The sequence below is a fragment of the Pinus tabuliformis genome, chromosome 3_1 (genome assembly GCF_031772625.1).
Source record: "Pinus tabuliformis cultivar Carrire ecotype Pingquan chromosome 3_1, CPIR1, whole genome shotgun sequence".
Taxonomy (NCBI): domain Eukaryota; kingdom Viridiplantae; phylum Streptophyta; class Pinopsida; order Pinales; family Pinaceae; genus Pinus; species Pinus tabuliformis.
In genome coordinates, this window is record NC_142301.1 from 930,946,018 (window position 1) to 930,970,176 (window position 24,159).

The 24,159-nt window shown below is 41.4% G+C and overlaps 1 protein-coding gene across 3 annotated transcripts in view; it reads left to right on the forward strand.

Moving 5' to 3' along the window:
• LOC149190806 (ARM repeat superfamily protein) overlaps window positions 1–24,159 on the forward strand; it is a 500,919-nt gene that overhangs the window by 471,493 nt on the left and 5,267 nt on the right. For all 3 annotated transcript variants that reach the window (XM_089412269.1, XM_089412270.1, XM_089412271.1), the window contains 2 exons: window positions 12,473–12,566; window positions 12,688–12,795. In XM_089412269.1, coding sequence (XP_089268395.1) covers window positions 12,473–12,566; window positions 12,688–12,795 — 202 coding nt within the window. The remainder of the gene's footprint in view (window positions 1–12,472; window positions 12,567–12,687; window positions 12,796–24,159) is intronic.

The window sequence follows — 24,159 nt, forward strand, 5'->3', positions numbered from 1 at the left end:
AGATAGAAAGTACAACCAAATCTATAGAAGCATGAAGTTAACTATTTCAAAATCTTATAGTAATGGAAGCATTAGACTTTACAAACATAATCAACAAGAGACTATACTTCAATATTCAACTTCTTGCCTAGGTTTTGTTACAAACCCGAAAACACATCAATAACTTAATCAAGATATTAGTCTCATTATATCTAGGGTTTCAATATTCTTTCAATGAAAAGTTCTTTTATATAGAAAACCCTATAAACAATTCAAACAAGTAATGTGTCTAGCAACTATCAGAATTCATATGTTAAACTCCTCATAGGATTTCATGCATATCCTAGATTTCATACATGAGCTTCAACAATCAAAACCAATCACAACTTGTCAACATGACTAACTTCTACTAGGGCTTGATGTAAACCCTAGATTTCCATCTTCCAATTCCTAATAATCACTATGTAGATTCATAGATTCCAGATTGTTATACATACTAGAGATTTTTTACTACTACTAGGGTTTAGCTGCAAAACCCTAGATTTTCCAAACAACATAATCCTAGAAGTTCAAACTTTGTTTCCAAACCCTAGGACTCATGACCATTAATAATAAGGTCAACACTCATATCTAGGAATTCATCATCATGCATAAGCACATCATATGGCAGGCAAGATTAACACATTAGACTAGGCTAGGGTTTCAACCAAGTGGACACATACCTAGGGTTTCATTCCTAGAACCTTACTTTAAATACATAAAAAATGTTTTGCTTATAGGCCCAACCAAACCCTAAAGATCTAGGGTTTCAATACATAACATAGCAAGCCCTTATTTACCAAAACTTCAAAGGTCGGGGATTTCAGATGACACTATTCAACCCTAACAAGTTAGGGTTTTCATGATCATATCAAAACCCCAAACAAGACATCATCATCAAAAGGCTTCAAATAATATTTCCCAATAACCCTAAGCGGGTTAGGATTTCACACATTATCATTAGAATAACCTTAAGTTAGGGTTTTCTACAGAAGCTATCTAGGGTTCAAAAGAACAATCAAGGATGTAAGGAGGGTAGATTTATCAAATGATGAATCACCCTAAACAAGAATCTTTTTGATTCAATATAGCTAGACATAATGATGTTAGTAGTGTAATGCAGATTTCAAAATAAGATGATCGTACTTTTTATATTAAGAGAATTCTATAAGGTGTATAATCTAAGACATACCTGGAGATGTTCCTTGACAAACCTTGTAAAGGATTCCTTGAAGTGTTCTCTTTGTATTAAACCATGATCTTTTATACCTATAATACATACTTTCAAGCAAAACATATGATACTAAGAACATGATTTAATTTCTCAAGTTAGATCTTCTACGTAACCATGGAGGATGGAATCTTAGGATATCGAAGATCAAGTGTTGATTTGGGGTAGCATCGGATGTGCTCCAGCCACGAAAATTGGTGGAGAGGCTAAGGCACATGAGATCTCCAATACCCAGAAGGGTTTGGGCAGATTCTAAGCAATTTGGGACATATTAAAATAATTAATATTTTTAATGGAGTCCCTAAGTCTAAACTTAAGGAAAATAAAATATTAATGTGAATTAATATAAAATTGTGCTAAAATGGTCCAAAAGTCATGGATCAATCCAGATCTAATCTTAGTCGTTGATGAGGGACTTAATCTCGGCCGTAGATTTGTCAACGAGAAAAGTATAAGAGGAGGCTTGAGGGTCTGTTGGAAAACACACCAAGGGATCAAGATTTCTACTTTCTGGGCCTGGGTTTGTTGAGAAAGTTGAGAGAGTGATCAGGGTTGCAGCTGAAGGGCAGTGAATACAGAAGCAGAGAGGTAGAGATAGCACCGAGAGGATCAGCACAATAGCCGGAGAGAGGGACGCAAAAGCTGCCAAGGGTTCATGCAGAGCCAACCAGGGCTCACGTAGAGGCAGCTAAGAGCTGCGCAGTGCCTCAGAGGGCCAGTGTGGGTGACGCAGAGGGCCAGAGGGCTGACACAATGCCTCCAGAGGCTGACGTAGGCCAAGCCAGAGTGACGTTGGGCTAATGTTGGGCTAGAGAGAGGCTGGCGCAGTCCATAGAGGCTGACGCTGGGGTTTCGTGGGGCAGATTGGAACTGTGGAGCTGCCGGAGTGTTTATCTGGGGTTTCAGCCAGAATATCTGCTTCCGAGTAGAGAGGTACTTCTGCCGAGATTTTTCTCTTTTGGGTGGGCCGGATTTGGCACCCGGATTGTATTCTGAAACCGCTTAATAAATCAAACCCTCAAATTGCTGCACCGGTTTTCCCGCATTGGGTTTTGCTGGGGACATTAGTCCAAAAACAACGGTGTCACTTGTGTGCTTGTTTCTATTTCCTTCAGTTGATGATCTGTAATGTGTTGAGCATGTACTTGTATTTATTTCCAGTATTTACATGGTAAATAACTTGGTAATTAACAAAACAAGTAGGTAGGAATAAATCAGTAAAGTGCATGAAGGTTTTCTAACATGTCAGACTTAGAAATTCCAACATGGTATCAGAGCGAGGTTGCAAATCACAAGAGAACTGAGGACATTAGCTGAACAGAGCAACGACAGCAGAAAACATCTGTCTCGAGTGACAAAATTTGTTTCTAGCAGAGTAGCAGCAAGGAAGGGGTGACCCAGTGCCTACGTCATCAAGATTGAGCCAGGAAGAGGCAGCGCAGAGGCTGAGGGAGGCAAAGGCAGGCTCACACAGAGCCACGCAGAGGCCAGGAGGGTTGACGCTGTTGGCTGAGGAGGCTGATTTGTTGGTGTTGGGATTGTGCAGAGCTTAGGAGATCTAACAAATCAGCTCATCCTCTAGGGATTGTGCAGCATGATGAGAAGGGTTGCAGTGCAGATACAGCAGTGGCAGTGGTAGGGCCATGGGCAGCAGCACAGATGCAGAGTGAGTTGCAGTACGGATGCGGCGGTGGCAGTGGCAGGGCCATGGGTAGCAGTACAGGATGCAGCAGTGCAGAGGATGTTGGGTAGCAGGCCTAGCATCAACACAGGGACTGATGCCGGATGATCAGAGTGATGCTCAGTGAGGAGTATTACTACCCAACATCCTCCGCACTGCTGCATCCTGTACTGCTACCCATGGCCCTGCCACTGCCACCGCCACATCCGTACTGCAACTCCCTCTGCATCCGTGTTGCTGCCCATGGCCCTACCACTGCCACTGCTGTATCTGCACTGCAACCCTTCTCATCATGCTGCATCTTGCTACCCATAACACTACCATTGCTAACTGCTGCACTGCAGCTTAGTTACTGAGAAGTAAGTAATTGATCTCCCAACTTTGACATCTCCGTCAAGCTAGAAACACTCTTGATGCTGAAACTCCCTTTGTCACTGACAAGTGCTCCCTCTCTGACGTCTACACTGTTGCAACCACTCCATGCATCTCGCACCATTGCACACCTCTCTGTGTCATCCTGCACTGGTGCAACACTCCCGTGCCTCTCGCATTATTGCAGCCTACTAGCCTCGCGTTGTCCTGGGAATCCTGCGATGTAGTTCCCTCTGTCGCTCCATCCGCATCCGTCTCTACTAACATCGCCAGTACTGCTACTCTTTGGGGCTCTCGTAGCGAGGTCTAATCCCAGAGGCTGGGTACCTCGAGGATCCTGCCCCTCATCGCCTATAGTCCTCTTGACTACAACTCGATGTCTCCCCACTCGTTTTGAAGAGGCACATGAGCACTCATGGCACAATCACCGTCTGTCTCCACTTCCTTCTCTGCCCTCGCTGGCACTGCCTTGGTCTCAGAGGCCTCTCCCTTACTCTTCCTCCTTGGACACTAAGTCGCATAATGACCCAGCTCCCCACAGTGGAAGCATTTGACCTTGGAGAGGTGCTTCTTCCGTTTCGCTTGCTTTCCCTCAAATGCTAGGGCAACATCTTCCTCCTCCTCCTTCTTGATTTTGATCCCCATACCGCTGCTTCCCGCCTTGCTCAGCGTTCTGATCTCTTCTTGGCGAAGAGCATCCCACATTTCGTCCCAATCTAGAAGGGTCGCCCTACCCAGTATGCTCTGGACAAACACCTCCCAGTCTTTTGAGATTGCGTTCAGGGCTGTTCTCACCATCAATTCTGGATCCGGCATTGCCCCTATGGAAGTCAGCTGATCCTGGATCTCCTTCAATTGACCGAGAAATGGGTTGACCTGTTCTCCCTTCTTCATCTAGTATGACCGCAATTGATTTTCTAGTAGTATCTTCCTCTGCATAGAAGTATGCTGGTACAACTTGGTCAGGGCCTCCCACATCTCCTGTGCCGTGTTCTTCTCGGCAATATGTGGTACTATATGATCCTTGACCCCGTCAAGGATGATACTCTTAGCCCTCACCATTGCATCCTCGTACTTGTCATTATTAGTCGCATCAACTGGGATAGCTATCGTCCTCAAGGCGAAGTGCTTGACATGATTCTGGCCTTCCAAACTACGAAGTTTGAGGCTCTGTCCAGTTTTTCATGGTCTCTTACTCCGTGTAGTGCCATTTTGTTGCTCCTCTACTTCCCTCCTGGGAGTTCTCGGTATGACTCCTTTGAGCCTCAATATCCCTCCTAGAAACCCTTCTGCCAATGTTGAGATGCCCCTCTCCAATCATCTGTGCAACTGCAACACTGATCTGGATTCCTTGGCTAGAAATCCACCTCGGTAGCAACTCCCTCCTCCTTGGCCTTGCCCTGTTAGGTACTGTTCTGACAACAGTACCCCACCAGCTCCACTTTGCAACTTATCCACAGCCTCCTAAACCCCAACAACCTGAAGGTGAGAGCTCCTAGGCTCTACACAATCCCAGCACCGGCAAACTAGCTCCCTAAGCCAACTGCGTCAGCCCTCCTGGCCTCTGCGTGAGCCTGTCTTTGCCTCCCTCAGCCTCTTCTTGGCCTGAACTTGATGACGCAGGCACTGCGTCACCCCTTCCTTGCTGTTTTGCTGCTAGGAACAACTTCTGTCACTCGGGACAGTTGTTTTCTGCTATTGTTGCTCTGCTCGGTTGATGTCCTCAGTTCTCCTGCGATTTGCAACCACCCTTTGATACCATGTTGAAGTTTCTAAGTCTAACAGTTAGAAACCCTCCATGTACTTTCTGATTTATTCCTTCCTACTTGTTTTGATTAATTAACAAGTTATTTACCATGTAAATACTGAAAATAAACACAATTACATGCTCAACACATTACAAATCATCAACTGAAGGAAACAGAAACAAGCACACAAATGACACCGTTATTTTTGGACTAATGTCCCCAAAAAACCCAATGCAGGAAAACCGGTGCAGCTATCTGAGGGTTTGATTTATTAAACAGTTTTAGAATACAATCTGGGTGCTAAATTCGGCTCACCCAACAGAGAAAAATCTCAGCAGTAGTACCTCTCCTTCGAAGACAGATGGTCCAGTTGAAACCCCGGATAAACACTCTAGCAACTCCTCAGCTCCAATCTGCCCCACGGAAAACCCCAGGGTCATCCTCTAGGGACTACATTAGCCTCTTCTGCCCTTTGCGTCAGCTTTCCTGGCAATTCTGCTTTCTACCCTCTGCATCAGCTTTCCCGGCAGTTCCGGCTTCTGCCCTCTGCGTCAACTCTCCTTGCTGTTTTAGCAGTTCTGGCTTCTACTCTCTGTGTCAGCTTTCTCGGTTGTTCCGGCAGTTCCTCCTGGCACTATCTCTGCCTCTCTGCTTTTGTATTCACTGCCCCTTAGCTACAACTCAAGATCACTCTCTCAACTTTCTCAGCAAACCTAGCCCCAGAAAGTCGAAATCTTGATCTCTTGGTATGTTCTCCAAGTGACTCTCAAGCCTTCTCTTATACATTTCTCATTGACAAATCAACGACTGAGATTAAGTCCCTAATCAACGGCTAAGATTAAATTTGGCTTGATCCATGACTTTTGGACTATTCTAACACAGTTTTATATTAATTCACATTAATATTTTAATCTCCCAAAGTTTAGACTTAGTGACTCCATTAAAAATATTAATTATTTTAATATCTCCCAAACTGTTTAGAATTTGCCCAAACCCTTTATGGGTATTGGAGATCTCATGTGCCTTAGCGTCTCCACCAAATTTCGTGGCTAGAGCACATTCGATGCTACCCTAAATCAACAAAAGTAACGGCTTGTTTCTTTGATATTTGTCAGAATAATCTTAGTCGTTGATAAACACTTCAAGCTCTTTTAATCTTGGCCCTTGATTTTTTATTTTTGAAGAATTTTCGAATTTATCATTTAATTCAATTTTAATTACCTCAAAATTAATTATTTTGAGCTAATTTCCTCAAAAATTTGACTTTGACTTAACCACCAAGGTCCAAGGGTCCAGATTTTCTTGAAGTATACAATATTCCCTTGGTGGAGGAGCTTTAAAAATTCTCTTTTAAGACTCACGAATTTTTCCATTTGGAGAATTTATTTTCCTAAAACAATTTAAAATTTGACTCTAATTAATTAATTTTCTGGCTCAGGATTTAATTTTATTTTTCCAAAAAAATTAATTAATTTACACGAGAGGATTTAATATCTTTCTGACCCTCTAATACATAACATTTTACAATTACAATACTCAAAGAGGCAATACACATTTGTCTTAAAACCTCAAGACACATGTGACATAACCCATTTGTGACACAATATGATCTAGTAAACCAAGTGATTTGTAATAAAATAATTAAGCCAACTAGCTTAGTTATTCCCAAACCACTTTTATATCAGAATTGACTAAAAACTCTAGGACTCAACTAATAATTCAACAATAAATTTCACCATAGCTTTGGGGTTTAAGCTGGAGGGAAAAAACTCTTCTGATTGGCCATGTTTAGAAACATGTTTAATCAGGGAGGTTAAAAAAACCTCCTAAGGTGAAATTTGTCATCAAAATTTTAGGCTTACCTAAGTTGTTACATAGACTCAATGTTTTACTAAGATCATTTGCATAACATAACTTGCAAAATGGGATAACCATGACACATGGACTGCTGATATGTGATCCATTTAAGTTGAAAAAATTGGTACGTTTTCTTCCCTGGAACTTCGATAATTTGAGTGCAACATCTGGCTCCATATGGGGACGCGTTGCTTCTAAGAAGTAACGTGAGAATCCTAGAATCTTGCATCCAACATAAGTCCATCAAATAGATATCTATTCAACATCGAAATCAACATGCATATATAGAAAATACCGCTGGAATAGAAAAATCTACTCTAACAGATTGAAAGAAAAAGACATAATATAAATTTGTGAAATAAAACGACCTAATAATATGAAATAAATGGGAGTAGGGTTAGAGATACTATACAAGATGCCCTATGGCATCAGATGTCATCAACATGGTGAATACTAAGCATATGTCGACTCTCCGGCAAGTCTGTGGGCTACTTCTCAGATGTGCCATGTTGAATTCTGAAAATGCTAGGACTGTGACTCATCTGAATATCGAGCTTCTCTTCGCCATCAGATTCATCAAACTTCTTTCTTTTTCTTTTCTTCTCAATGGGCTATGATGTTAATAATGAGACCACTGTAGATTTCTTGTTCTGATTCTGAGAATGCCTAGATGAAGGATCTAAAGTATCTGAAGTATGCCCAATCTTATTCTATATTTACTCTGTCAAAGGTGACACATAAGCCTGACCATTCTTAGCTTCTTTTTCACTTTTGTTACTTCCAGCTGACCTGTATTGAGTGGGGCAAGTAACCTCCTTGCAATGAGATAATAATTACTCTGGTGGACCAAGAGGCTTGTGATTTGTTGAAGGCCATTTGTTTCCTTCATTATTTGATCTATGTTGAAGTTCTTGTACCTATATCTTTTCCATTATTTGTAGTTTATTCTGAAGAGTGATCTTTTCAATTCTCATGGCACCCATCTGCTTAGAATGTTCATCTTTCATAGTGTTAATCTCTTGGGCATGGTTTTCCTCCATGGTCAACAACTTATTCTAAAGACATATCTGACTAGCTTCTGTATCTTTTATTACCTTTTCATTATTTTCTTTATGGCTACTAAGTGATTCTGCATATTGGACATCATAAGTTCATAACCTCCATATTCTTCGAATTTTTAGCACATTTTTCCTCTATGGTGATAATCTGATTGGAGTGATTAATTTTCATGATCTTTTGCTCCTCATCATGTTTTTCTTCTATAGCTGACAACCTGCTCTGAAAACCGATTTCCATGTCCTTTATCACTTTATCATGATTTACTTGAATAAAACCCATTTCTTCTTTATGTTTTGATTCCATGGTGATCAAATAACTTTGCATGGTGGCCATTTGATTGGAATGATTGACCTTCATGATTTCTAGCTCCTCATTATGCTTTTCTTCTATGGCCAACAATTTGGTGTACATGGCTCTCATATCCTTGGCGCGATTTGCTATTAATTTCTCTTGATTAAGTTCCATGGTTTTCATTATTTGATTTAACTCATTGATAAGTTGCTTATCTTTTTCCTTTTCATTGTCAATACCAATTCAACAACTTGTCCCAATTCCTAGCCTTTCCATTGTCGCGTATTCGTCTTGCAATGACGCAAGCAGATTCATAATGAAATTTCTTGCAGGGTTTGCAATATGGCACATTCTCTTGATGACCACTTTCAGCTTTTTGCCCAGTACCAGAGGCACAAGGTGGGCCCCTTTGATTTCCATATTTATCTTCAAAGGCCTCAATAATTGATTGTAAAGAGTCAAAGGTTTCATCAGGGAACTCCCAAAACCAATTCAATTTATTTTCTTCAAAGAGTCGCATCTTGACATCCTCATGTTTATCATATGCATAGCCACCAAACTTTTCCATACGAAAAATGAACTTTGTAAGTTGCTCACTATCTGTGATTGCATTATTACTTAGTGAAAGAAGGAAAATTATCAATGGCATCTCCCGGATGATCGTGAAGAATGTTAGTAAAGCGATAAGGGGTGAACAAGTCATCCGTGATGACTTGCTTAAGGGGAAAGGGAAGCTGATGGATGTCAGAGAGAGAGATCCCTGTTCAAGAAAAATAAGAGATCCAGAAGAAGCGAGCTTCTAGAAGAAATTCTTGTAAAAAATGAAAGAAGTGGAATCGCCACTTGAACATGAATCTAGCTCCAAAATCCAAAAGGTAAAAAACCAAAAAGCTAGTCAAGGATCAAGCAAATGGATATCAAGGAAAGCTTCTTTTCTGGGAAAAAATGGATGAATAAGTGGAGTCTCCACCCAAACAGGAAACAAACCTAAATGTCCAGGTGCTAATGGTGTGAATGAACAAGATGAGAAGATTACTGAGAGGATGAAAGAGAAAGTGATGAAGATATGAAGAATGATGGAATAGAAGGCATCAAAAAACTTGGCTTTGGCGGGATAAATGGAAAGATGGAGTATGATTAGAAGATTATGAGAAATTGTCATAAAGCCAAGGTCCAATAAATTGGTTTCCGTCAACGGCGACAGAAAATGTTGTCGCTCAGATTGTACAAGCACCGCAACAACGCTCAGGACGAGGGTTGTCACTCTGATCCTGCCCACTCCTTTCTAGTTGTCTCCCAACAGCAAGCTATGGGGGGTAGTCCCTCTGAGATGAAGTGAAGGAAGACAAGTTGGGGACCAATTTTCCTAGGAGACTCAGATGAGCGGCCTAGACACTTGGTTAAATTAGAGCAAGATTTATTGATTAGATTATATTTTCAAATGATGCGACCAATGCCTTAATGGAGTCACAATTCTTGCTTATTATAAATTGAAGACGTACCATAGCTACAAAAATTCAACAAGAAAGAGATCATAAAAGTCACTTACTCAACATGACCAAGTACCTAAAGAGGATTTTGGACGTTTTTTACATGCTTGATACCTAGCCTGTGCAGAAGCACCTATCCGAGCTATCATCATCAATAGCTTACCTTAGTCTTGCAAATTACCTCTTCTAATGTTGGATTATGATCACAACCCCCTTTAAAACAGCCTCGTATTTTTGGACTAATATGTGAACATGGAATCAAAGAGACTAGTTGTTTTCTCTCTAGTCTAAGATGATGCATCAATGCCCAAATCCAATTAGGAGTGATTCCATGTTGGAATACTTCCAACCAATGAATCAACTATGAAATTAGAAGAGATCTTGTCCTTAAAGAAGAAACCCATGATAAGAGCTAGTCCAACAATCAGATTTTGATAACCCTAATTGAACAAAGAGAAAGAGAGGCTTAGCATCGTCACCTTCCTCTTTCACATGATTATGTAGCCTCTCAATGGATTGATCCACTAACTTTGTGTAATTTGGAAAAACCTGTCATTATCTAATGAATCAAAATATTCTACATGGCTGACAAGAACAAAAAGGATAGAATAATCAATCCACAAGACAAGATGTTTCCACCAAAAAAAATCTTATTGTGGCATGATGATCACAAAATTCAGAACACGCAAATGAGGTGAGGGGCTAGTCTTATCTAATTTTCTTTATAACTAGTTTGAAGCCCTCCCCTAAAAATAATGATTTGACTTGTCATCCATGACTTGGAGACTAAGTCAGTATAATAATTAGCTTTACATTGCTTGAAACCCTCACAAAAGAAGTGATAAAATCCTCCAAATGGAGCGGAAACCTCAAAAACAGCTCCAATAAAACCTCAAATAATTTTTATTAACCTTCACAATATGTCAAATGAAGGTCCATATCCATACTACAAGTCGAGGCACGTTTTTGAAGCATGGGAATGACTTTCCAAGTGCAAAAATGGGTCACAAAACCCCCCAAAAGCAAAGTGACATCAAACATAGAAAGAGGATGACTTGGCTTTAGTGTGCAGCTGCAGAATTCCCTTAAAAGATGGCTTGAATTGACTTGGAGCAAAATTAGTAGGCCCAATGACTTGCTTTTCTTGCTCAACATTTGCTTGGGATGGACTTTATTTTCTTCACTTGGTCCAAACTTTGTTTGATTTTATGATTTAAGGCTTGGCTTTGCTTGCTTTTACCTTTTTGCTTGGTAAATTAACTTATTTTGTGTAATCAACATCTTCCATTTAATTAGCCCTAACAGCTAAATTGACCTTTCAAGTGATCTATTAGAGCACACACCTGTAGGTTGTCCTCTTAATTAGACAAGCCAAATGCTAGATCTCCAATGCCTAGCACAATTTGAGGAATTGGGCACATGGGTTTTGTCTAGAGAATTTTTTTATATGACTTTTGACATAAGATTTGCCTCATTCTGCCAAGTCTAGACCTCAGTTTTTAGCAAATTAACCCACCCTTGCCACAAAAGAGAGGATGGCCACCTTTGACTAGGTTTATCTCCTTGATTCCTTCACACTTTGAAAAAAATTCCAAATAGCATGTGTACACATTATGTTGAGAAATCTAAGCCTTTGTTGACCTTTGTCCCCTGGGACTTTGTGAATTGGGATCTATGAAGTACTTTGGGAAATGTGAAATATTGTGCATTGTGAGACTACCATGTTGAGAACTGAAAATTGCAATGATATACCAAGGCCAAAGAGTGCATACAGAGTATGACGCATGTCCATGTGGATAACACGTAGTTGTGTTCAAGACATGAGCTAGATTGGCCCTACAAAGTGTGATCGCCACTACAAAACTAATGGCTCCTCCGAACCGTGTGTCTAGGGAGTTCCATGATCCATCCTATGCCCTCCGAGTCTATGCAAGAGGAAAGGAGTTAAGAATGGAGTCTTAGTGTACAAAGCATGGCTGACCACAATAGACCTAGGACACCACAATACATAATATCACATGACCTACAGTGCTTTGACTTGCATTCTCTAGGCTGACAATGTTGCTGTGAAATGAAAAAATGCATATAGGTAACTCTTGTTGAAATGAGGGGTAACATTTGGCATGTCTCCTTTGGCATGTCATGTTCAATATTTACGCATCAAAATATATTAAATTATATACTATATAAAAAATGCTTCTATAAGCTTTTGAAAATTGGCATGTACCACTTCCGATCCCAACGGCCTTGATTTCTAAGTTTGAATTGATCTAGTTTCTCCAAAATTTTGTTTTTTGTGATATTCATAAATATTAAAACTTTAGATCTATTATCATTCTTTTGTTTCTTGGAGTTCCAGAAATGTTATTTTCCAAAGGTTTTTTTTTTTTTTTTAATTCATACGTTCTTCTTCTTTCTAGGTGACAATAATAAACGGAAAATAGATTTCTTGCATGTATGTTTGTATGTTTCTAGATACTAAGCAAATCGGCAATTTTCTTTAATCCTATTTTTGTTAATTTTCAAGATCCCCAATTTCAAATCTACTGTTTTGTTTAATGTGCTAAAATGATTTTAAATGAGGAATAGTTTTCAGTTCTTAGTGATATAAATGGTTATTTTCTTGGATGTTGTTCAATGAGAACTTTTCTTGAATAATAAATTCAATTTTAGGTCTAGATTTATCTTAAATGAGTTCCTTATAAATTTATAATGTATCAATCAGGACTGATTATGAAGAACTTTTAAGAAATATCACCAAGTATCTTTGTCAAAATTTCAATGCGAGAATAGACACCTACATGGCATCTTCTATCCAGGTTCTTATGATTTCTTCCCTATGAACTCTTTATTTTTTTAATTCTAGTGAAAATATTTCTGTAGTATCATTCTTTTTTTGTGAGTATCGATGATTAATCTGAAGTCTTTACCATATTACAGGCATTTGAGGCTACTTGGGCAGTGATTCAAGCAAATGCAGCCTATTTTGCTGGTTGCATGTTGTCTCAATTAAGTGATTGTCGCTTACTAGATCCATATCTTAGACAGGTTTGTATTATTTATAATGAAATATTGGTAAAATTTGCTCCTGGTTACAACCATTTGCTTTCATTTTTGAATAATCATTTAAGTTTCCCATTTCTGAATTTTCTTTAATAAATGAGAATATATTAATACTTATGTAATATTCCTAATGGAAATTTACAATGATAAACCAGCAAACATAGCAAAAACACACAGAAAATTACTCAAACATCAGAACACCATTTTAAAGCCAAAAATTGCGCTACTGAGCCATTTTATTAATAAATCATGAAGTACAATAGGTGCCTGGAAAGTATGCACCTGGGGTGCCCTAGGCAAGCTAGCTAAGCCCAAGTGATGAATATGAGATCTCCTCCAAGTGTGCTAGTTGGTTCTTCTTGGCTCTGTACTGAAATTCCCAAAAAGTGTGTTGTTGGCTGTGTAGAATGGTTGCTAGGGCATCCTCCAGTGCTCAGAAAATTCCAGGAAATTAACCCCGGGCTCTCCACCAAATACCCAGAATAACCCACAAAAGAATTGGCCAAATACTAACCTCGGAATTTCGGCCCAAATTCCCCTAGCTCCTCTCACTCCTAGCTGAGTTGGGACCCCTGTTTGACCCCTCAAATCTGCCCAGAAATTTTTGCCAAATTAATCTTGGCCTCTCCTCAATAAACCCAGAAAGGGTTTGCCCTAGTTTTGACGCTCCAAAATTGACCCCAAATGATTGGCCCTCCTCCACAAGTAGAGGATGTAACCTGCAACAGATTATGTCTTTGTTGCTCCTCCAAAGTGCTAGAAAATTCCCCAAAATAGTTGCAATCTCCGACAAGTACCTCCCCAGACTCCACCTCAAGTTTAACCCCAAAATCACTTCACTCCTCAACCTCCCAGCATGCCTTCTCCAAGAATTGCGCAATCCCTGCGCTACTGTTGCTAAGCCTCTCCACAAGCTCTCACTCCCTCCTGCTAGTACAAAATGGAATAGATGGAACTCCCTCCTTGGGCTGACACTCAAAATCCACCGAAGCAAGGTTGAGATTTCCACTCGGAAACACTCGTGTGCTAAACAACACTTGCAGACTTGGCTTTCTCTCAAGTGTGATATGTCAAAGACAATTTTCTCAATGATGAATGAATGACCAAAATGAATGTCTCTTGCTCTTTTTATCAAATAGCCTCCAAGATGCCCAGGTGGGCCCAGCTTGACTTTCCCGCACCAACTTCTTTGCTCCAATGAGAGTGTGTTGCCCATGTGGGCCACGATTCTCTATGAGTGTCCCACACGTACCACTAGTGGCTCGATTTTCTCCTCCATCCTCTAATGTTTGGGCTCACATTTGATCAAAAATATATGTGGGGTCTCTAAACCTACACTTCCTAAGTGCTAATGTGAATTAATTCAAAACTAGCCAAAATTTGATATTTCCCTTAGCAATGTTACTAAGTGGGAATATCACAGTCCTCCCCGCCAAAAATTGGTTGTCCTCAAGTTATGCCTGAACAAGCATCCTCTCTAACGGTTGCTCCCCACTGTCAATGCCAAATGTGCCAGGGTCCCAAATGTGCCACTAAATCGTCCCTGGCCTATGCATTGTCTTGACGTGAAAGAATCCTCCAATACCAATATCCCAGGCCATCTTGTCCAATGCGAAGCTCCACTCACGATCTCGCCTGGTGCAAGTAGCAGATGTCCCCTCCATACCATCAATGAGTAGGGGATCATGATAATGTGGCACTATGCCCAACCCCTCGTGAAGCTATCCTACCACGTAGGCCATCTCATGCACTCCAAGAGTATACTCTCGAAGATACCACCCAATCCCTGCAGAGATAGCATCTCGCTCACTTGAGCTTCTCCTGATATCATCCTGCTGGCCCACTTGCCATGCTAATGAAGTCCCCCACTCCATAAGTGACTCGTTAAAGCCCAATGTAAGATCTGCATGATCTCCCCTTATAGTAGCTAGCTCATACCTAGAGGTTATTGAGCTTTGAAGAGTTCTGATGCCTGGTCCTCTACTAGTCCCAAACTGGTGCCACTCTATTGACGTTGTGCTACTTTGACTATGACATACTCCCCATCGTGCGTGGACTGTATCCTCCCCTCTTGAGGCCTAATGGCAAAAAATCTGTGAGAGCCAAGCTCATCCTGCCCGGGCATCTCCATGATGCCAATATCTACCCCTCCATTGCCAATCTCCACCCTGAGCCATAACAAGATAAGTCTACCTCATCATGCAATGGCGGTCTCAGTGATCCCCCATGTGTCAAACCCAAAGTGAATTGGATCACCCTCTGCCATGACCCTGCTCATCACAAAGTGGAGTGATCCACCCGCCAATCGGATCCTTGGATCCCCCAAGCATACGAGAAACTCATAACTCCCACTCATCACAAGATGTCGTTGTGTAGCACTGCTACTTGCTAGAACCCATCTGGTCCTCATCTTTGACCCCTGTATGTATCCCCTGGGCGGACCCCAAGTATCAGGGGTATGTCCCATGCATGCGAACCTGCCCTGCTCCTACCAAACCATGCAGTGAAATTTGCTATCCCAACTCCTGATGATACACCTGGACACTGCTCGGAGTCTGGGTACCCTCCTGTAGACGAAGTCTACCATCCACTGTCCCTTAAGTGTGAGCCCAGGGGTGGAACATATTCTACCTCGGCAATCAACCACGCCATCCCTAAGCCTGTATCTGACAACTTGTGCACCTACCAAGTGTCTCAACTGGAGAGTCTCCTCTCGGCTCATGACACGCAGTGTCTCATCCAACTGTCTAGGGTGAGCCTCCCATGGGTAACAACCTAAGTCACCGGATTCGTCCTAAACCCCCTACGAATCCCAAATCCAACGAATCCGACACGATTCGGTTCGGATTCGTTTCCAAATCATATGACATGTCGTGTCCATTTCCGACACGTCGAATCTGAGGTCGTGTCACGATTTTCAAAAGCGTGTCGCGATTTTGGGACACGTGTCCTGTTTCCAGGACTCGCTAAGCTCAGTGCGGGAAAGAAAAGGGCGTGTTTGCTCATTAATATTTTCATTTGGCAAGTGATTTGTGCTGTTGCAGCATGGAGTAGAGCATTTTGGCAGCTTCATGATCAAGTCTAGGCCCTAGTATTGATATGCTATTCATGGTAATGTTAAATTCTTAAAGTAAGTGACATTCTCCTTAATCTTCATTTTCATCCTTTTACTTAAATTTTTAACATTACCATGAAATGACTCAGGATGTTTGAGAGTGGTTCCGACCTCATTGGATTTCATATGGAGAAAGTAGAATTTTAGACTTCATTCAAAATCTAGCAGACTTATCAGTTTTTCAGGATTTTAGGATTGGGGGATTGCAATGTTTCCATTGAATTTTGTCATGTATTAGGGTATGGAACTCGTATTTAATCAAGAGCACCAAACCAAGAGCTTTTGAATATGTCGCTCCCGCTCCTGTTTTCGCTCCCTCTCCCCGCCTTCGCTCCCGCTCCCAAGTAACACTATTCCTGATGATATGGGTCTGGACACCACTGTTGAATTGGCATTGGCCAACATGGATCTCAATGATCCAGTGCTAGAGCCTGTTAGATTTGATGACTTAGAGGGGTCAACCTCCATACCAGCAGATGCAGAGGCGACTATGGATACAGGGGAGGAGGAGGATGTAGAGGAGAGCAATGGGGACCATGATGATGGGGACAGTGATGCTGATTTTGATGCTGATTGATGCCTTGAGGCTTGTATACCTGTAGTTGTTTTATATTTTCTATTTCTATTTGCCATTGGCATTGCACCAACACTACCTATGTAACACATTTTGATTTGATGACTTAATGAGAAAACTACAATTGTCAGTGTGTTTATCTTACTACCTTGTAGTTGTAAGTTGTCTTTCAGTTATGAATTATGAATCATGATTTAAATTTTTAATAGATTTATCATTTATGTGACCAGTACCACTGACATTTATTTGAATTTTGTATGTACTATGCATGCTAATAGCTATAGATGAAGATCTATGTTTGAAATCAATAAATTTGTATCATTAATTAAAATTTATGTAAGAAATATGATAATATCTAATTTTTAATATATATCTCTATATATATATATATATATATATATATATATATATATATATATATATATATTTTTAATAAAATAATATATAACGTGTCCTGTTCCGAGGGATCAGCGTGTCCGAATCCGACACCACGAATCTCGAATCCTACGTGTCCCGAATCCCTGTGTCAGGTGACTTAGGTAACAACCAAACACTCAGTGATTGTAAGCAACACTGGAGGATGATGGGCGGGTATCTCCAAAAGGGTATGATCAAAAGTCTATCGAGATGCTCAAGAGTAATCCTACGGATGACACTGTCTCCACCTCGAATATAATGATAACCCCGTTGAAGCCCAGTCTCCGCTAAACATGGTGTCCCTAGATGTTTGACAATGTCCTCATCGATCCTAGGTGAGCTGCATCCAATGGTACACCCAATGCCCTAGTCCATAAGTCTCCTTCGAGGCAACACTCCAAGAGCCCGTTGTGCTGCATCATGTGTCATTGCATACCACCAAGTATCACCGTACTCCTCAACATGCCATTGTATGCCGCAACCTGTCCCTATACACCATTGGATACCCCCGGCTATGGCTATACCATCATGTCCTGCCTGAGTCACTGTACCTGACACTCCCTACGGGTACTCAATGCGATGCGAGTCACTCCTCCTACCCCACAGTGTAAACCCGCACGTTGTGGTATACCACCATGCATCTCCATGCTCCTCTGCAGGCCACTGCTCCTCACTACATAGCCTTGCACACCACTGGGTGTTATGGCCTAGAATCAGGTCTGTATGCATCAGGCCACACCTCCTCATCCATCTTGGTAGACCTAAGCACCCTAACTCCGCTCCTGATAGAGGGGATATCTTTGTTGTGCCAATCCTCGATGACCCCTGAGTCCTAAACCTCAATGGGAGAACATCGTCTCCATACAATGCCTGGTCCAGTGGCCTACCCATGCCACCTCCTCCAACCATCTCCTGCCAAAGAGCGTTAATCATCCTATGACCCCATGGGCAACCAACATGCCAAACACAACCCATGGAGTCTACTCACAAACCATCTGGCCACTAGTGTCGACTGGAACTCCCTAAGGAACATATGCGCTCAGGCATTGGGTTGACTACAATGCCATAGCCATCCCGCATGTCGATGCCAAATAGGAAGCCCTGTTAGTTTTTGGTAGCATCGGAAGTGCTCTAGCCTTGAAAATTGATGGAGAGGCTAAGGCACATTAGTTCTAAAGAACCTAGAAATCATTTGGTGAAATTCCACCTGGATTGTATTTTATTAAAATAATTAATATTTTTAATGGGGTTCCTAAGTCTAAACTTAGGGAAATTAAAATATTAATGGGTATTAATCAAAATATGGGTGAGAATGATCTAGAAGGCGGATCAAGTCATGTTTTAATCTTAGTCGTTGATTAGAGACTTAATCTCGGTCGTTGAAAACTCAACGGGAAAAGTATAAAATAGAGGCTTTGGGTTCATTTGGGAACACACACGGAGAGAAGGAATTGATATAGATTTCGATTTATGGGGCTAGGAAGCTGAGAAATTCGAACTAAGTGATCATTCAGTAGCAGAGGGGTGGTGAGAATCTGGGAGAAGGACTTTTCGGAGAATACTGACAGAGAGGCGGAGAGAGCCTACACAGAGGCAGCGCAGTATCCGGGGGAGCTGACGTTGGGCCAGTCTGGGCCCACGCAACCCTTATGCAAAGCCAAAAGGGCTAGCATAGAGAAGAAAAGTTTCCTATCACGTAGAAGCTAGAACTGCTAGGAACAACCAGAACTTCCGGGAACAGCCAGAATTGTTGAGAACTGTCGAAACAGTCAGGATAGATGATGCAGAGGGCAGAAGAGGTGACACAGGGCTGATGCAGAGCCTGAAAGGCTAATGCATGGCCAGTGCAGAAATAGCTAGGGTTAGTCAGCCTTGTGTCGGATCAGCCGGAATTCTGTCGGGTGACGTGAGGTAAAACTCACTCAGATTTTCCGCTAGTATTTCTCTGTAAAGGATTGCTAGATGAGCATCCTAGATTTGTATTCAGATATTTCTCTTGCATAATAATAAACCCTCAGAACTGCTACACCAGTTTTCCCGCATTGGGTTTTTCCGGGCACTATTGTGTCCAAAAATAAGTGTGTCCTATGTATCTTGTTCTTTGCTCTATTTTCTGTTTCATGAGATCAAATATTTAATTAGTGTCAGCTGCAGAAATAATTTTCTTCAGTATTCAGAGGAATAACTTGATGAATGTAATTTAAAAAAAAATCAAGTAGGTGAAGTAGATTCAGATTTGTTGCAATAGGGGTTCCTTCAGTGTAGGAATTTTCACAAGCCCCGCCTGGATCCCAATGCCAACTTGGGCCTCCAATACCCTCGATGTCTAGGAGCTCCCACTGAGCTTCAATCCAAACTACGACCATCTCCGTGAGTCTAGCCCCCTCCACCATGTACCAACTTAAAATCTCTCGCCATCCAACCCCAAGAGAGGGAATGAATGCATGAACTCCAGCACATAGAACAAATCCTTCATCCTGTGAGTGTTGCTCCCTACGCAACTCATGTCGCCTCAACTCACCATTCTGATCAACACATAAAATCTGACTAGGTAGCTCTGCCTCCCTCTCTCCAATGGGAAAAGATAATCTAACAGTGTTGCCAATCCCATCTATGTATGTCTAAAGAGTGTTGCTTTGATGCTCTAATGTGCACTCTATTTGTACCATTAGGGAATCCAACCGTTCCCTAACACGAGTCAGTTTGGCCGCTTACTCAGCACAAACTGCTCGCAGGCCCTCCAATTCCTGGTTTTGCTGCAGAAGGGCCTCTCGTACTGTCGTGGCCTTCTCTCTCAATGCTAGAAGGTCGGCCTGGAACTAATGAAACTGTTGTGGGCATCTATCACCTGTAAACTCGGTCACAGCTCCGGATACCTCAGCAATTGTCGGCATCTCATCCATGGGTGGCACCTCCTCAACAGATGGATCTATGGGTGTAGGCTCTATCCTCTCCACCAAGGTGTCAATTGGGGCTATCAAAGAGGTCTCTAACAATGGTGACTCCTGTGCCCCACCAGGTATATTGATGTGCTCCTCACCATCTTGTGGGCCCTCAACATCATGCTCAACCTCCTCCTCAGGCTCCTGATATTTAAAGCCAGGTCTCCACCAACAAAAGCGCTCCCTAGACTCACCCTCTAATTGTCCCTGGCCTACTTGCTCCTTTCGAGGAGATCTAGTGCCTTGAGTCTGTCATCTTACCCCACATGGTGTATATGGCTACACCCCCATGGTCTGTGTACCTCTAGTGTCTCTGTTGAAAGGATGAGGATGGGTCTGGTATGTCACGCTCCTTAACTGGGTCAACCTCTCATCGTTCCAACGAATTCCACCCCAGAATCCCTGCATATTGAATTTCCCTTGGGCCATAGGTTTGTCTACGATTTCACCAGTCACTATGCCTACATACTCGAATCTTCCATGATTTTACTATTTGCCCACAGCTGGGCCAAGATCATGCTTTGATACCACTTTAATATTCCTAATGGAAATTTGGAATGATAAACAAGCAAACATAGCAAAAACACATAGAAAATTACGCAAACATCATAACACCATTTTAAAGCCAAAAACTGTGTTGCTGAGCCATTTTATTGATAAATCATGAAGTACAATAGGTGCCTGGAAGGTATGCACCTAGGCTTGCCCTAGGCAAGCTAGCTAAGCCCAAGTGATGAATATGAGATCTCCTCCAAGAGTGCTCGCTCATTCTCATTGGCTCTGCATTGAAACGCCCAGACGACAGAAAGTGTGTTGCTAGCTGTGTAGAATGGTTGGTAGGGCCTCCTCCACTACTCAAAAATTCCAAGAAATTAAACCCAGGCTCCCCACCAAATACCCAAAATAACCCATGAAGGAATTGGCCAAATATTGACCTTGAAATTTCGGCCCAAATTTCCCTAGCTCCTATAGTTGTTGGTTGAGTTGGGACCCCTGTTTGACCCCTCAAATCTACCCAGAAAATTCTGGCAAATTATTCTTGGCCTCTCCTCAATAAACCCATAAAAACCCAGAAAGGGTTTGTCGTAGTTTTGATGCTCCAAAATTGACCCCAAATGCTTGGCCCTCCTCCACAAGCAGAAGATGTAACCTGCAACAGATTTTGTGTTTGTTGCTCCTCCAAAGTGCTAGAAAATTCCCCAAAATAGTTGCAATCTCCAACAAGTACCTCCCCGGACTCCACCTCAAGTCTCAACCCCAAAATCACTTCACTCCTCAACCTCCCAGCATGCCTCCTCCAAGAACTGCGCAATCCCTGCTGCTAGTACGAAATGGAATAGATGGAACCTTGGGCTGACACTCGAAGTCCACTAAAGAAAGGGTTAAGATTTCCGCTTGGAAACACTCATGTGCTAAATAACACTTGCAGACTTGGCTTCCACTCAAGCATGCTATGTCAAAGACAATTTTCTCAAAGATGAATGAATGACCAAAATGAGTGTCTCTTGCTCTTTTTATCAAAGAGCCTTCAAGATATCCATGTGGTCCCAGCGCGACTTTCCCCCACCAACTTCGCTCCAATGAGAGCGTGTTGCCCATGTGGGCTGCAATTCTCGATGAGTGGCCCCCACGTACTTCTAGTGGCTCGATTTTCTCCTCCATCCTCTAATGTTTGGACTCACATTTGATCAAAAATACATGTGGGGCCTCTAAACCCACTCTTCCTAAGTGCTAATGCAAATTAATTCAAAACTTGCCAAAAATTGATATTTCCCTTAGCAATGTTGCTAAGTGGGAATATCACAACTTGGATATGTCAGTTTTATGTTATAAATTCTTCCATGGTAATCATGTAAAATGTTTTCATGCTTTGTGGAAATTAGTTGTATTCTAAAATTAACTTCATCTAGTAAGCTTAATTGTTAATTGTTCCTTGACTTATTTTTCCATTTAGGATGGAATTGTTAATGAGGCCACCATACTTTAAATTTGTACTAAATATCCTTGGTTATTGAGAAAGCATTGTTGCTGCCTAAAATGTATACCTAAATGTGGGAAATGTTTCCAACCCCACAAGGTATAATCTTATTGCACAACACTCAGAGCAGGGGCTATCACCTATTCTCTACTCACTCCGTTTAAGCTCTCTCCTAGGCAAGCTATAAGGGGTAGTCCCTAAAAAGATGAAACCTAAGGAAAACTCGTTGAAACAAGTTCTAGGAGATCTAAGACAAGGAAATTACCTCTCGAGACAGCGTGATTTTAGGATTAATTAGTAAGTAAGTTTAGTTGTTGAGCAATGTGAATATAGTTTTGATGAATGCAACATTAAATGAGATAGTGAGGAGGAAGACTAGTGCCTTAATAACAATGCTCAAAGTATGAATTAAAGAGTAATTGCAAAGGAATGATATTAGGCTACAAGATTGGCAATGCTGCAAGGAAATGTTAGTATAGGAAATCAATTGGCTATCAACAATTACAATTATGAGCAATAAATGATGAACTTGCAAGATAGATGTCAGTTGTATTTCAAGTAAGAACGATGTAAAATAGATTACAAGCTTGAAAATAACAAGTGCAACAATTGTAAAACTTGCAAGTATAAAATGAGCTCACAAATCCAATTTTTGATAACCAATTGAAATGCAAAGGATGAAATGCAAGATCTATCAATGTGAGATGCAGGACCTTGGCTACTTTTAATTATATGCCTAATCTATGGTGAAGACCCTGTTGATTTGTGGTAGCATTGGATGTGCTCTAGCCACCAAATTTGGTGGAGAGGTTGGGGCACATGAGATCTCCAATACCTAGAAAGGCTTTGGGCAGATTCTAAACTGTTCATGAGATATTAAAATAATTAATATTTTTAATGGAGTCCCTAAGTCTAAACTTAGGGAAATTAAAATATTAATGTGGATTAATATAAAACTGTGTTAGATGGTCCAAAAGACATGGATCAAGCTAGATCTAATCTTAGTCGTTGATTAGGGAATTAATCTTAGCCGTTGATATGTCAACGAGAAAAGTATAAGAGTGGGCTTGAGGGTCACTTGGAGAATACACCAAAGTGATTAGTGATTCTATTCTCTAGAGCGGGGTTTGCTAAGAGAGATAGAATTAGTGATCAAGAGTTGTAGTTGAGGGGCATTGAGTACAAAGAGATAGAGAGGCAAAGATAGTGTCGGGAGAGCAGCGCAGTAGCCGGGGAGAGTGACGCATAGCCATCCAGGGCTCACGCAGGGCTACGCAGAGGCTGCCGAGAGCTGCGCAGAGCCTTAGAGAGGCCAGTGTTGCTGATGCAGAGGGCCAGAGGGCTAACACAGGGCCTCCTAAGGCTGACGCAGACCCATCCAGGGTGATGCAGGGCCAGCGCTGGGCAGAGAAGGGCTGACGCAGTCCAAAGAGAAGCTAACGCTGGGGTTTTTGGGGCAGATTGGTGCTGAGTAGCTGCCGGAAGGATTATCTGGGGTTTCAGCCAAGAGATTTGTCAGAAACAGAGAGGTATTACTGCCAAGGAAATTCTCTGTTGGGTAGGCCAGTTTCGGCACCTAGATTGTACTCTGATATTGCTTAATTAGAAAACCCTCAGACAGCTGCACCGGTTGGGGACATTGGTCCAAAAATAATGGTGTCATATGGAGTGATTGTTTCTGTTTCCTTCAGTTGTTGATCTGTAATATGTTGAGCATGCACTAGTATTTATTTTGAGTGTTTACATTGTAAATAACTTGTTAACGGAACAAGTAGGTAGGAATAAATCAGATAAAGTGCATGGAGGGTTTCTAACTAAGTATACTTAGAAACTTCAACATACCCTCTCCTCAATTATTTTGAAACAAATCTTAGGCAAGGTTGTTGAGAGAAGTGTTGGGGAAGGAGGCTAAGGCCTCATTAACGATGCCTCTCCAGGACTTATATCAACCCAAGTGCCTCCGTTCCTACAAGGGATTGCCCACAAGAGAACTACAAGGTCACTTGTTTTAACCATTGCCAAAGGGTCAAGTTCCTCAAACTGAATAATGGAGAAGGTTTCCCTATCTCTCTATCAACCAAGCTTATGCTTGGAGGTAGATTTTAAGGATGCAAATCTAGGACTAGGATGCAAATGAAGATGCAAATGCTTCAATGAGATTTAATATTTCAAGGTGCTTCAATAGAGAAAATCTATAATTAAAATAATCACTTAAGAGCACAATATTATTAGCTTATGATTCAAATGAAGCAATTCGTAAGATTACTCAGTGAAACAAGAACAATGAAATTATATTAGATGTTAGATCAGTATCTCAAATGCC